The sequence below is a fragment of the Erpetoichthys calabaricus genome, chromosome 2, assembly GCF_900747795.2.
Source record: "Erpetoichthys calabaricus chromosome 2, fErpCal1.3, whole genome shotgun sequence".
NCBI classification, from domain to species: Eukaryota; Metazoa; Chordata; class Cladistia; order Polypteriformes; family Polypteridae; genus Erpetoichthys; species Erpetoichthys calabaricus.
This window is the reverse complement of record NC_041395.2, coordinates 285,983,623-285,999,076: the sequence shown is the minus strand read 5'-3', so window position 1 is coordinate 285,999,076 and position 15,454 is coordinate 285,983,623. Positions and strand designations below refer to the sequence as shown.

The window sequence follows — 15,454 nt, the reverse complement described above, 5'->3', positions numbered from 1 at the left end:
GATACGGACGACTCCTCACCTATGCACTTAAGCTAGGATCACCCACATCACAAATTCCCCGGGAACCAATCAGCCACACATACTCGCTAAGCCACAATTATTTATTTAAAATGTGGCCTTTTTGACTTGAGCTGTGGACCCGCTACACTACACTGTCCAGTTGTTGTACGAGAAAAAAACCTGTGTGTGAAATCTTGGGTGAAGCCTTGTGGATATGGTTTCTTCAGGAACATCGAAGAGGTACAGTACATACCTTAGAAATATTTTTCTACATGAAAATAGGCATGCGTCGGATTAACCGGCCAAAACGGCAACCAGCCGGGGTCCTGTCCTGAGGTGGCCGGTTAAGAGGGATTGTACTGTATGTGTACTTTTCCGAAAACAACATGAATATACTGTTTTACAGTATGCAGGCAATTAAAACATTTTAAAAATTTGTAATGAGAACAGGCCATTCAGTCCAATGAGGTTGTCCATCCTAGTCACTTAGATTATCCAAAATAATACCAAATCAAGATTTGAAGGTTCCTAAAATTCTACTCTCCACCACACCATTTGGTAATTCACTCCATATGTCTAGGGTTTTTTATGTGAAGAAAAACTTTCTTAACATATGTGCAAAATCTTCAGTTAAAATTTTCCAACCATGTTACCATGTTCTTGCTGCAGACATTATTTCAAAACAATAACTGGTATCCACATTGCTAATTTCTTTTGTAATATTTTAAACACTTTGATCATGCCCCCTTTAAGTCTCTGTTTGCTTAAACTAAAAAGGTTCAGCCCTTAAGACTTCAATCTCTCCTCATAGCTCGTACCTCTTAGTCTTGGAATCAGCCTAGGCTTGGGTTAATTGTCAAGAACATTTTTGCCTTGAGTACTATATTTGGAAAGATTTGAAGCACTTATCTGTTCTGCCATGCCGCTTGCTTTTTATTAAGACCATTCTGCACAAACAAAGTTTTAGCTGTTATGTCATTGTAAACAGCATAATATAGATTCTTTTGTAATAAATTTTAACATTAACATCCATCCATCCATTTACCAACCCGCTGAATCCGAACACAGGGTCACGGGGGTCTGCTGGAGCCAATCCCAGCCAACACAGGGCACAAGGCAGGGAACCAATCCTGGGCAGGGTGCCAACCCACCGCAGGACTAACATTAACATGCATTGAAATAATTATTAGTTCACATTACTTGACACAAGTCAAGGGGCCACGTAAGTAAACAGCTCCTTAGACAAAAGTTCCTCTTTAGTATTAAAACATCAAAAGAAGAATGAAACACAAGTTGTGTTAAAGACCTGGCAGGCCTTTTTACATGGTACAGCAAACACAGACTCTTGCCAAATTTGCAGAAGGCTTTGCATCATACCTTTTAAGGAAATTTGATTTTTATTAGATAATATAAGACATTGCCTTCAAACTGAATTAATTGAAGAGAATGGGTTAGGATTCTTTGAGTTGAACAAGATAAGTTGAAACACAATCAATTTAATATAGGAGATCACAATAGGGTTTTTTCCCCTGCATAATGTTATCCTATCTGTATGTTATTAGCTGATCAGGAGTTATTGTGAGTCCAACAGTACTGGACAAAATTTTCTCTGCAAAACAATTTTAGCGTAGAACTATCCAAAAACACATGATCTAGAGAGGAAGAACTTTCACAATTTAGGATTTTTTCTGAATTTTGTTAATTTTAATTTTGAAGGACATGTGTGATGGACAATATTATGCTGAATTACAATATGCTTTGCATAGATTAAAAAAGAGTGTATATTATGCATAACTGAATTCCACTTCATGTCTGTGATATTAGCTGAGAGGTCCCATTCCAGTCGTTGCCTAAGGGGTGTGTACTGTAAGCATTTTCAACAACTTTGATAGCTAAAATATGTTCATGAACAGATAGTGATGCAAGATTAGGGAAGCTGGGCAAGTTCCATTTAACAATGTTTCTAGCTTGTACATAAAAATGAAATGTATTCCTAGAAGTCCTGTTTGATGAATAATTGATCAAAGAATACATACAGTATGTTGTTTCTATAAAGAAAGTACAGTTGATGGAAATCAATAGTTGCATCCCCAAATATTAATGTACATAAGGATAAAATCTGTAAACTCAAAGAATGTGATTTTTTTTTTTTTTTTTTTTCATGAAAATGGATGTTTCCTGCCTTGCAGTCTATACTTCCAAAATGTGCTGTGGCTCCCCAAAACCCTCCAGTGAACCAGTAATAGAACAAACCGGTTTAGGGAGTGGGTAGATGCATGGAAGGATGCACAACCTCTTTGAATAGTACTTTATGCAGTGGGATTAATCCGAACACTAATAAGATATGTACAAAGTTGTACTCAAACATCTTGCATCAACAGTTTTTAATAAGATTCAAAAAATTCTTAGCAAGTCTGCTTAAGAAGTGAATCTCTTACAGTGTATGTATATATATATATATATATATATATATATATATATATATATATATATATATTGCAGTTGGAGATCCACAAAGGGAGAAAAAACGAATCACGTATCATAAAATAGTTTTTATTCCTGAGCTTTCAACCCCTATCAGGGGTCTTCATCAGAGGATAATGCTTAGACTTACAAGAATCAAAGGCAATATATAGCAACACATTCAGGGGGGGGTGGGTGGAGGTGACTAAGTCCGTATGATCAAAGGGGGGGGGGGGGTTTATCGTTAAATTAAAGTGCATATGTCCTTCTTAAGTTGGCATATGCTGGGTTTATGTCCAAGTGTCTGTTGATGGCATTTTCATCTGATAGCCAAGACTCGGCCAACTCTCTGGCGCTTTTTGTACTGGCCTTAAATTTTACTTTCACGTTGTCCCAGTTGAATGTGTGTCCTGTCGATTTAGTATGTGCATTCACTCCCATACCACCATAATGTGTCAGAAGGCACGGCACGCACCCTGACCAAGTGGGGCATCAAAATAGCACATAAACCCACCAACAATCTGCGCATGGTCCTGTTTAATGCTAAAAACAAGAAATCGACAGCCGAAACACGAAACGCAGTTTATAGTATTCCATGCAATTCTTGCTCAGCTGTATACATAGGACAAACGTCAAAAAGAATTTCAACACGTGTACAGGAACATCGCAACGCTGTCAGAAGAAAGGACGCACTATCTTTGATATATGCACATACGAAATCGACAGGACACACATTCAACTGGGACAACGTGAAAGTAAAATTTAAGGCCAGTACAAAAAGCGCCAGAGAGTTGGCCGAGTCTTGGCTATCAGATGAAAATGCCATCAACAGACACTTGGACATAAACCCAGCATATGCCAACTTAAGAAGGACATATGCACTTTAATTTAACGATAAACCCCCCCCCCCCCCCTTTTGATCATACGGACTTAGTCACCTCCACCCACCCCCCCCCTGAATGTGTTGCTATATATTGCCTTTGATTCTTGTAAGTCTAAGCATTATCCTCTGATGAAGACCCCTGATAGGGGTTGAAAGCTCAGGAATAAAACTATTTTATGATACGTGATTCGTTTTTTCTCCCTTTGTGGATCTCCAACTGCAAATATGCAAACCGTATCACAGACCTTCTCTTCCATATATATATATATATATATATATATATAATAATATTTCTCTTCTGGTTCGTCCAGCTTCCACTTCAAAACCGGTCCCGCCCACACACAGCCGACACGGCATTTCTCGATTCCTATTCGTCCTCTTCCATATCATGCACTATACTGGCCTGCTGAGCGTAATACATCCAATAGTACTCGAGGTGCTGCCACAATGGTAAAGTAGCTTTACCACCTGTGCGGGAGCCACCTGTGTCTTTACAACAGCTTTTTACACAGCAAACATCAGAAGCTAAAAATTATCGTGAACACATTCGAGAATACAACTCTTCTCTAGCGTTTGCTTCCATGGCTGCAGAGATAACTCAACCTCCTGGCCACGGACCATACTGTTTTAAAATACACGGGCAAATTTATCGCCAAATCTCTCCACTATACGCTAACACTTCTACCTCTCCAGGATATGGACAGTTGTATGTTTTTGACACAGCGCAAGCTACTGAAGTCCGCTTACAAAATAAAGCAAACTCTGCATGCAGCGAAAATGCACTTCTCCAGCTAGATTCCATGCTCTGAACCATCAACCCTTTCACTAAATCATACAAACACATGCATGAAATCGCTCAGTCTGATCCAACAGCATCTGTACGAATGGTTTTCAAGGAAAACCCTAGGCAGGATTTATGACGATACAATCACCCGACATGTCACAGCGATGTTGCAGCGATTTTCGTCGGAGAAGATGGTGAAATGCCTGCCAAAAGGGACATTTGCATCTATCCCATAAGCAACTCCTGTAAATAGATTTCCACGCTCAATATGAATTGCGATCCTATGGTTTACCCACTTTTATTCCATTATGGAGACATTGGCTGGCACAAAGATTTCCAACATTTTCCTGATAAAAGAACCACCAAGCGAATAAGGCTTACTCAATGCCAATTTTACGTGTACAGATTAGCAATGAGGAATACGTTTAGTATTTTGCACTCCAGCGGCAAACTATTCCAACAGTACGTCGTAGATGCGTATGTTAAAATAGAGGGCGCGCGTCTCAACTATCTCAGATTACATCAACAAGATCTGCACGTGGAACTATCAGACTCACTGTAAGCAAACGCTGAAAATAACAACGTACGTGTAGGCAAAATGATCATATTACCGTCCACATTTCCAGGAAGTCCAAGATACATGTAACAAAACTATCAGGATGCCATAGTATGTAAATTCGGAAAGCCTGATTTATATACTGTATCCCTTTCACATGTAATCCTGCTTGGCCGGAAATTCTACATGCACACTGCGTCTTTCAAGAAGTATTCATTTCTTGATTTCTGAATTCCTTTCTCACCGTTTTCCGTTCCTATTCTTATACCGCCCTAAGCTACGGCAGGCATCGGCTAGTATTGAATTAATTCCACATTGAGCAGCTGAGCAAAATAATGTCCAATGTAATATAGCGAAGATAAATAAATGAAGCCAGTAATGACTACTGCTGACCTTTGGATTACTGTCTTATTTTCCTTTTTTGCTTATATATCTCATTTTGAACTAATGTTCTCATCCACCTTTTATGGTACTGTTCGGTCACCCAATGAATCTTTCAGCATGAAAAAAAAGGAAACTCTTCCTTACCCTGCTGTAGTTTAGGAATGAGTGGTATGGTCAAAAATTAATATCACGCTATAATTTAAAAAAATTGACAGTTTTGTTAGATAGATAGATAGATAGATAGATAGATAGATACTTTATTAATCCCAAGGGGAAATTCACATATAATGTAATTATAATCTATAATGTATTTGTGTATATTTTTAACACTGAAACATTTTTATTTAGCAAGTAACAAATATATTAATGAGTAATCATGCACACAGGAGCACATGTTGTTTATTGAAATGTTTGTTAATGATCGGCTTTGCAAATGGATTCAGTAGCAGGTATTCACCTCTGCAGCTTGAACTTGCAGCTTCTTTCACATTCATTCACTCAAGCCTCCGCTGAATACACTACAAATAAAGCAAGGCATTTCCTGTCTTATCTTCCGGTTTCAAATTGCCAGCGTTAAACTATAGTATATACAGTTAGGTCCATAAATATTTGGACAGAGAAAACTTTTTTCTAATTTTGGTTCTGTACATTACCACAATGAATTTTAAATGAAACAACTCAGATGCAGTTGAAGTGCAGACTTTCAGCTTTAATTCAGTGGGGTGAACAAAACGATTCCATAAAAATGTGAGGCAACTAAAGCATTTTTTAACACAATCCCTTCATTTCAGGGGCTCAAAAGTAATGGGACAAATTAAATAACTGGAAATAAAATGTTCATTTGTAATGACAGCCTGAAGTCTTGAACTCATGGACATCACCAGATGCTGGGCTTCCTCCTTTTTAATGCTCTGCCCAACCTTTACTGCAGCGGCTTTCAGTTGCTGTTTGTTTGTGGGCCTTTCTGACTGAAGTTTAGTCTTCAACAAGTGAAATGCATGCTCAATTGGGTTAAGATCAGGTGACTGACTTGGCCATTCAAGAATTTTCTACTTCTTTGCTTTAATAAACTCCTGGGTTGCTTTGGTTGTGTGTTTTGGGTCATTGTCCATCTGTATCATGAAACGCCACCCAATCAATTTGATTGCATTTAGCTGGATTTGAGCAGACAGTACGTCTCTGAACACCTCAGAATTCATTCGGCTGCTTCTGTCCTGTGTCACATCATCAATAAACACTAGTGTCCCAGTTCCACTGGCAGCCATGAACGCCCAAGCCATCACACTGCCTCCACCATGTTTTACAGATGATGTGGTATGCTTTGGATAATGAGCTGTTCCATGCCTTCTCCATACTTTTTTTCTTGCCATCATTCTGGTAGAGGTTGATCTTGGTTTCATCTTTCCAAAGAATGTTTTTCCAGAACTGCGCTGGCTTTTTTAGATGTTCTTTAGCAAAGTCCAATCTAGCCTTTCTATTCTTGAGGCTTATGAGTGGCTTGCACCTTGCAGTGCACCCTCTGTATTTACTTTCATGCAGTCTTCTCTTTATGGTAGACTTGGATATCGATATGCCTACCCCCTGGAGAGTGTTGTTCACTTGGTTGGCTGTTGTGAAGGGGGTTTCTCTTCACCATGGAAATGATTCTGCGATCATCCACCACTGTTGTCTTCCGTGGACGTCCAGGTCTTTTTGCTTTGCCAAGTTCACCAGTGCTTGCTTTATTTCTCAGGATGTACCAAACTGTAGATTTTGCAATCGTAATATTGTAATATTGTAGCAATTTCTCGGATGGGTTTTTTCTGTTTTCGCAGCATAAAGGATGGCTTCTTTCACCTGCATGGAGAGCTCCTTTGACCGCATGTTGTCTGTTCACAGCAAAATCTTCCACATGCAAGCACCACACCTCAAATCAACTCCAGGCCTTTTATCTGCTTAATTGATAATGACATAACGACGGACTTGCCCACACCTGCCCATGAAATAGCCTTTGAGTCAATTGTCCCATTACTTTTGAGCCCCTGAACTGAATGGATTGTGTTAAAAAAATGCTTTAGTTGCCTCACATTTTTATGCAATCGTTTTGTTCACGCCACTGAATTAAAGCTGAAAGTCTGCACTTCAACTGCATCGGAGTTGTTTCATTTAAAATTCATTGTGGTAATGTACAGAACCAAAATTAGAAAAAAGTTGTCTGTCCAAATATTTATGGACCTAACTGTACATGTCCAACCTGCTTATGCAGATTTACCACTTTGGATAATTTTGATACAAGAATAAGCTCACTTATTACTCACAGTTCACACACTAGTTTATACACAAAGACATTACCTTTAAGAAAGAAATATACCTGCATAAAATTACATTTCTTGTTTTCTTTTACATGCACAGATTTTCACATTGTGAAATAGGAAGTGTTTAATGTTTAAATGTGTTTGCAGGTTTTCAACTAATTTAACTTACCACCAGGTAAAATTTTTATTTTTTAATCCACACCACGAGAACCTGATCTCCATGTTTTTGAGGTTGTCCTTTTCGGTAGGTCCTCCCTTCAATGTGGGCAGTGTTTATATCATTTTAAGTCATTATTTCTGTATCACACATCTACTTCAGGAAGCTGAGCCATCACACATTTAGGAACTGTGAGCTCAAGAAGAAATCCATGCTCATAATCCAGGTAGATTGTTTGCATTACTAGTGATACAGTATGTGTGGTAGAATGATCTGAGTTACGTAGCATTTTAACAATATACTATCAGAGGATTCCTTTAGCATTGGCTCTGAAAACTCCTTATCAACTGGGAGGATCTCTACATCATTTCCATTTAGACAAAGGCCCCTAATGTGTCATGGTTTTGCTAGAGCACCCATTCTTTCTTTTTTGTGTGGTGCACATTTTCGTTTTATTATCTTATTTTAGTTGTTAATTGCTTCCCCTTTCCAAATAAAATTAAGAGTCAAAAAGGTTGGGCCTCCAATTCTGACTCCTATTCAGGGTTACTGCTAATCTAGTGTAGTCATCTGAGAGCAAATAAAAGAGAGGACTGCAGCCTCAGTTCTTTGCTGCGACATTGTCTTCTGTGCTTTTTTCAAGCGTCAAGCTTCTATGAGGTTTTGCTCTCTGTGTGTATTTAGACTTTTTGTTTTGTTATTGATGGATTAGAGCTTTTGTGTTTGGAGGGCCATCTAGTCGTCTTGTTTTTTGACCTGGCATTTCTTTGGCTTTGTTTATTTAATTAGAATTCAGTGTGTCTTCTCTTTCCTTGTGTTTAGCTTTTTCTTTTTGAAGTAGTTTTTTGGGGATAAACCCCAGAAATCTTATAATTTATGATATATTCACTGTAGCATATATATAAATATATTATAAACTAATTAATTTGTTTCTGGATTTCTTTTTCTCAGTGTTTCTATGTGTTTTTGCTTTTTGTGTCCTTTTTTAACATTTTGTGTTAATTTTGAATTTTTTTTTCTGGCGTGATTTAGGGTTAGGTTTTTTTTTTTTTTTTTTTCTCCCTTTGGGTGGTGCTCTGTAACCCTTACACTGTGCTACTGCATAATTTGTGAAATGGCAGTTTTCCTGGGATCAATCATCGCTCTGTTAAGGCAGACAAAAGAGGTCAACAGAAAGACAGACTGAGAACAGAATCCAGATCTGTGGGAGCTGCTCCTAAACAAAACCTCCTGTACCTGGTTTCCCAGAATCTGTGGCATGAGAATTTGACTTCTCATCTGTATAAGGCCTGAGAAACAACCATGGAAGACAACATTCTTGTTTTTAGTGACTACTAAGGGTGTATTTTCTACAGCAGTTTCTAAAAAGCAGAGGTATTTGCAAGTATCTTCTCTGTAATTTTAGTAAAAGAGCAGTGTTGTTTCACTATTATTTTTTAATTAAAAAAATTATAATGTATGTTACAGTGCTGTACCTCCAAATAACATTGATCTTTGACACATTTTACATCCATCCATTTTCCAACCCGCTGAATCTGAACACAGGGTCACGGGGGTCTGCTGGAGCCAATCCCAGCCAACACAGGGCACAAGGCAGGAACCAATCCCGGGCAGGGTGCCACCCCACCGCAGACACATTTTACAGTTGAATGAAAATAATAAAATATCCAGCATAATTTGGATGGTTTACACTGATTTTCACTTGTTACTGTAATTTCATTAAAGCTCCTAAAGTCTACTCATTGCCTCCTTTCTGTTCTGTACTTATGGCATTAAAGTTTATACACTTTTTTCTCTATTGGCCACTTCAAAGGTACCATTATCACCAGCTGAGGGTAAGAGGTCGGGGCTTGTGTCAATCAAGCACATTTCATTAATGATTTTTTAAAATGTCTTTCTTGAAATTTCTGTGGCAAATCTGAAAATTCTGTAATGTGATTTTGTTGTTCTATATATAAAAACATGTAGTACTACACCTCAGCGTCTCGAGACTATTTTTGCAGTTCATATAAAAACAGTAGTATGGGCAGTTTAGCATAAATTTGTCATTTCAGTCAACTCACCGATTATTTTCTGTCGACTCAAAATATATTTTGTTGCACAATTGTATGTTTTTAGTAACCAAAAGCATCGAGTATCTTTTATATATGTTTGTAGCTTGCAATTTGTTTTGTTAAATAATTTGAGTAAATGTTATACCACAGAGACCGTTGAGCAGAGATTTAAATAAAATGTTCCTAAGTGACAAGACATTGATTACAAGTTTGTCTTTTTCAGTAATGTGAATTTTAGGTGACCTACCTAGTCATAGAAGTCTATCCATTTTCAGAATGCCTTTGTCCATTTCAGAGTTTTAAGGGCTTGAACCTCCAATGAATGCAAGGGAGGAACCAGGATGGGATGCCAGGTCACTACAGGGTTAATTGCATATTGCAAGTTATGTTAACAATGGAAGCTATGCACCCAAAATGCAGATTAAACAATGGTTATTGTTTGGTGAAAAGTAAATGCAGAATTATTTCAGATTCTGCTACAGTGGTTATTTTAAAATGTAAGCACTTCCAGCATACATTTCTGAGAAAAAACGTTATGTAGATTTTCTGCATTCCAGGATATTTTATTTTGCAGGATTGTCACCTTTATAATGAAATACAATAAGTTACCTACAAATATTTTCAATGATTTGTCTTTCAGGCAGCTGAAAACATGACATTGACAAGAGGCTCGTTCACTTATTCAAGCGGAGAGGAATATGATGGGGAGTGGAAAGAAGGCAAGACATTTTAAATAAATGTTTAAAAAGACCGTAGTTCTTATGTCAGGATGGATCACTCCTACTAGAATATGGCCTGAAGTTGACCATTGCATCTGTAGTTTTGGGTTAACTGCTGAAACCTTCAGCACTTAGAAAGCACTGTTTTGCATTCTCCTAATGATATAGTTGGTTAAAAAAATGAAAAAAAAATCCATCTAGATATTATTTTAGTTTGAGTGACAGGGGTTACTTAATCTAGATAGTAGACATTCCTTAGTGGAAGTAATAGTAAATAGTCCAAAAACTAAAATCATTAGTTCAATGAGGTCAACCCAAATTCTTCATATTGGGCAGACCAAGAACAATTCCAATGAACATTTCCTAATCAAAATGCCTTTATCTAGAAAGTCCCAAAATGTATTCCGGTAAACAGATCAGAAATGAAGTCGCAGAGTGAAGATCAAAATCAATGGTCCTTGTTTGCTCAAACAAGCTCCCCTCTACCTTTTTCCACATCAGATAATTCTAGATATCCATTTCTTCTAGATTTCCTTGATGTTAAACACCAAGAATCATTTGGTTTCTGTGTACCCTACATGCCCTGTTCTACACACAAGGGCTTATCTGCACTTTGCACCAGCGCATTTTATCTTTATTCTTGTCGTCTTCTCTCACCAATCACCAAGATTTTACTCTGTAGTTTTCCTTATTATGCAGCAACAATTTTCCCGTTAAACTCAAAGATTTACTGGTGTTCTTTTTTCCACAAAGTGTCAATGAAATTTTATTATTGAAAACATAAAAATATTTTTTGTCATTGGTGGGTAGGGTTAATTTATTTCTAGTAGAGGCCCAATTAGCAGCCTGTTGTAAACATCTTCTCCTAAAAACTGAATTGAATCTGAGTTTGTGACTGTGGATATTATTGATCCAAAATTCAATTCAGGATGCAGTGTAAATGGCCATTCCTGTCTGGAGCACATGAGTTTAGATTTTGAAGGGAAGGGGTCAGTGGCTTGCTAGGAAGAAGTGTTGACAAAGAAAGTAGAGAGAAAATAATGCAGGTAAAAAGGTGTGATAGGAGGCAAGCAAATGGGTGTGAAACTACTGCATGTAAAGTGCATCCGGAAAGTATTCACCACACATCACTTTTTCCACCTTTTGTTATGTTACAGCCTTATTCCAAAATGGATTAAATTCATTTTTTTCCTCAGAATTCTACACACAACACCCCATAATGACAACGTGAAAAAAGTTTACTTGAGGTTTTTGCAAATTTATTAAAAATAAAAAAAACTGAGAAATCACATGCACATAAGTATTCACAGCCTTTGCTCAATACTTGCACCTTTGGCAGCAATTACAGCCTCAAATCTTTTGGAATTTGATGCCACAAGCTTGGCACACCTATCCTTGGCCAGTTTCGCCCATTCCTCTTTGCAGCACCTCTCAAGCTCCATCAGGTTGGATGGGAAGCGTCGGTGCACAGCCATTTTAAGATCTCTCCAGAGATGTTCAATCAGATTCAAGTCTGAGCTCTGGCTGGGCCACTCAAGGACATTCACAGAGTTGTCCTGAAGCCACTCCTTTGATATCTTGGCTGTGTGCTTAGGGTCGTTGTCCTGCTGAAAGATGAACTGTCACCCCAGTCTGAGGTCAAGAGTGTTCTGGAGCAGGTTTTCATCCAGGATGTCTCTGTACATTGCTGCAGTCATCTTTCCCTTTATCCTGACTAGTCTCCCAGTTCCTGCCGCTGAAAAACATCCCCACAGCATGATGCTGCCACCACAATGCTTCACTGTAGGGATGGTGCCTGGTTTCCTCCAAACGTGACGCCTGGCATTCACACCAAAGAGTTCAATCTTTGTCTCATCAGACCAGAGAATTTTCTTTCTCATTGTCTGAGAGTTCTTCAGGTGCCTTTTGGCAAACTCCAGGCGGGCTGCCATGTGCCTTTTACTAAGGAGTGGCTTCCGTCTGGCCACTCTACCATACAGGCCTGATTGGTGGATTGCTGCAGAGATGGTTGTCCTTCTGGAAGATTCTCCTTTCTCCACAGAGGACCTCTGGAACTCTGCCAGAGTGACCATCGGGTTCTTGGTCACCTCCCTAACTAAGGCCCTTCTCCCCCGATCGCTCAGTTTAGATGGCCGGCCAGCTCTAGGAAGAGTCCTGGTGGTTTCGAACTTCTCCCACTTACGGATGATGGAGGCCACTGTGCTCATTGGGACCTTCAAAGCAGCAGAAATTTTTCTGTAACCTTCCCCAGATATGTGCCTCGAGACAATCCTGTCTTGGAGGTCTACAGACAATTCCTTTGACTTCATGCTTGGTTTGTGCTCTGACATGAACTGTCAACTGTGGGACCTTATATAGACAGGTGTGTGCCTTTCCAAATCATGTCCAGTCAACTGAATTTACCACAGGTGGATTCCAATTAAGCTGCAGAAACATCTCAAGGATGATCAGGGGAAACAGGATGCACCTGAGCTCAATTTCGAGCTTCACAGCAAAGGCTGTGAATACTTACGTACAAGTGATTTCTCAGTTTTTTTTATTTTTAATAAATTTGCAAAGACCTCAAGTAAACTTTTTTCACGTTGTCATTATGGGGTGTTGTGTGTAGAATTCTGAGGAAAAAAATGAATTTAATCCATTTTGGAATAAGGCTGTAACTAGGGATGCACCGATACCACTTTTTTGGAAAACGAGTACGAGTACTTGCATTTCAGTACTCGCCGATACCGAGTACTTGCCGATACCGAGTACTTAATAAAAACATGATTTAAATTTACAGGTAACAGCTTTAGTCATATAATTTAATAAAAAAAAACCAAGAAACTCTCGTCTATCCACTGGGAGGTTAGGCTAATTAGCGACACGGGGCTAACACTGCTTGTCCAAATATCCGTGGTGAAACTAAACGCAGAGGAGGCTTGCAGTAGGCTGTGGATATGTTTTTTCACGGAGTCGTGTAGTTTAGGCAGCTCCGTGTCAGTCATGTAGCGGCGGCTTGGGATATCATATCTGGGCTCCAGAACATGGAGGAGACGCAGGAATCCCACATTTTCTACCTCCGAGAGTGGCTGGTCACTCAATGCAGTGTACTCAATAATTGCCTGTGTTATTTTCACAGCACGTGGATTGTCTCTGGACATTTTCTCTCGTCTTGCAAGAGTTTGCTGCAGCGTGGGTTGTGTTGGTTTAGAAGCGTGGGTAAACTCTTTGTACTCGTTGTCGTGTTGGGATTTTAGGTGCTTGATTAAATGTGTTAAATGTGCTACCTTTTGAGCCTCCTCTGGACAATTTCGCTGAGCACAATTTGCAGTCCGCCTTTGTTTTGTCGTCTTCATTCACTTTGAAATAGTTCCACACGGCTGACATGTCTCGCCTCACCTTGCCTTCTCCCCGCTCTGAGCTGCAGCCGGGGCCTGGGGGCGGGCACTCGGCGCCTGTGATTAACCCCTTACACGCCGCTCAAACATAGACATTTCTCAGACCGTGGTATCGGTCCCCGGTATCGGGGGACTTTTAACGAGTACGAGTACTTTAGAAAATGTGGTATCGAGGCCGATACCAGATACCCATTTCGGTATCGGTGCAACCCTAGCTGTAACATAACAAAATGTGGAAAAAGTGATGCGCTGTGAATACTTTCCGGATGCACTGTATGTTGTTGTGTGTTTATAGTTGATTCATACTGTCATGGTTCCAATAAATTTTTTCTTTACTTAAACTACAAAAGTATAGATCTTATAGACTTGGGAATATTTCAGCATGGATTTTGAAAATGTTGGGATCAACATAATGTTATGATTTTTAATATTTTCTTCTATATGTGCACTTTTTGTTTATCTGAGTCATTTGAGCAAGTTTGGCATATGTTGCTTTTTTATTTCTTAATGTTAATGTGTTTTCATTTGGATGTTTGTTTTGCTCATGAATACCGCTATTTTGTGTGGTCCTGTCATAGAGGCAGCCAACTTTCATGCAAGATTTTATGAAACTTCCAATGCCCTAATTTTGTCGAAAAATTTTAAACAAATAATAATAAAATTTCTAGATGTTGTGAATCTTGAGAGTTCACAAGCATAAGATCCCAAAAATATCCCAAAATTGCCAACTAGACCCGGCTAATAACAAGGGCAAACACAGAATCTTTATAAATACATTTTTTAATTCAAAGAAGTGTTCTGTAGTAACAAGAAGCTCTGAGGAGCAGAAAAGGCAAAAAGGAACTGCCTGAAAAAGCAAAAGTAATCCAGGGCAAACAAAGTCCCCATATGAACTCTAAAGAATCGTCAAGAACAGAGCAAAAAGGTCAACAAATCCAGTGAGCCAAACCATGCAAATAATCACAATAAACAGTCATCAGCTCCCAAGAGTATTTGATATGAACATCAAGGAACTGTGGGTTTCCTTTGACTTTACAGGGGTGTGGGCAGTTCCTTGTGGTGATGGGCAGGTGGCCCTGCCTTTTGAAAACCACGCCAAATACACAAGAAGCATAACACATGCATCAGGAATAAAACAATTAATGCAAGTAACAGTAACGTCAATAAATGACTCAAAAATGAACAAAAAGGACATAAGACAAGGATTTGAACAACAGCCAGTGGGAGAACCCTGGTTGAAATACAACATTAGAATAGTTAATGGACTACGAATTCCAAGTTAATGTTAGGTTGTTAGGAAACATTTTCTGACTTTGTTCCTGGGTTTGGATTTTGACCTTGTGATTTGTTTTGCTTTTCTGGTATCCTCTGCCTGCTCTTTAACTACAAATTTTATCCTTGCCCCTTTTGTTAATTAATTTCCTGGTTTTCTAATCTGGATTTTAGGTGTGCAGGCTACTGTGTCCTGCCAAGATACTTAAACATGGTAAACTCTGGCCTAGCTGAAGCCCCCACAATTTACATGGAGGATAGGGGTGTTGGGGGTGGTTTCTAGGCCCAAAGGGCCCCTAATCTCACCTCCACAAAATCATAAAAATATATTTAAGTTTTCAAAATCAAAGTACCCTAAGTTCTTGTCTATAAGCTGCGGCTTATCTAAGGAAAAAAGTTGTGAAAATGAAAAAATAGAATATCGGCTTATACATAAATCCGGCTTATACAGTAATCCCTCCTCCATCGCGGGGGTTGCATTCCAGAGCCACCCGCGAAATAAGAAAATCCG

At 38.9% G+C, this 15,454-nt stretch overlaps 1 protein-coding gene across 1 annotated transcript in view; it reads left to right on the top strand.

Annotated features, from left to right (window-relative positions):
* Positions 1-15,454, top strand: part of morn4 (MORN repeat containing 4) — a 79,602-nt gene that overhangs the window by 31,820 nt on the left and 32,328 nt on the right. The window contains exon 2 of the mRNA XM_028795697.2: positions 10,216-10,294. Within this exon, the coding sequence (XP_028651530.1) occupies positions 10,228-10,294 (67 nt within the window). The 5' untranslated portion in view covers positions 10,216-10,227. The remainder of the gene's footprint in view (positions 1-10,215; positions 10,295-15,454) is intronic.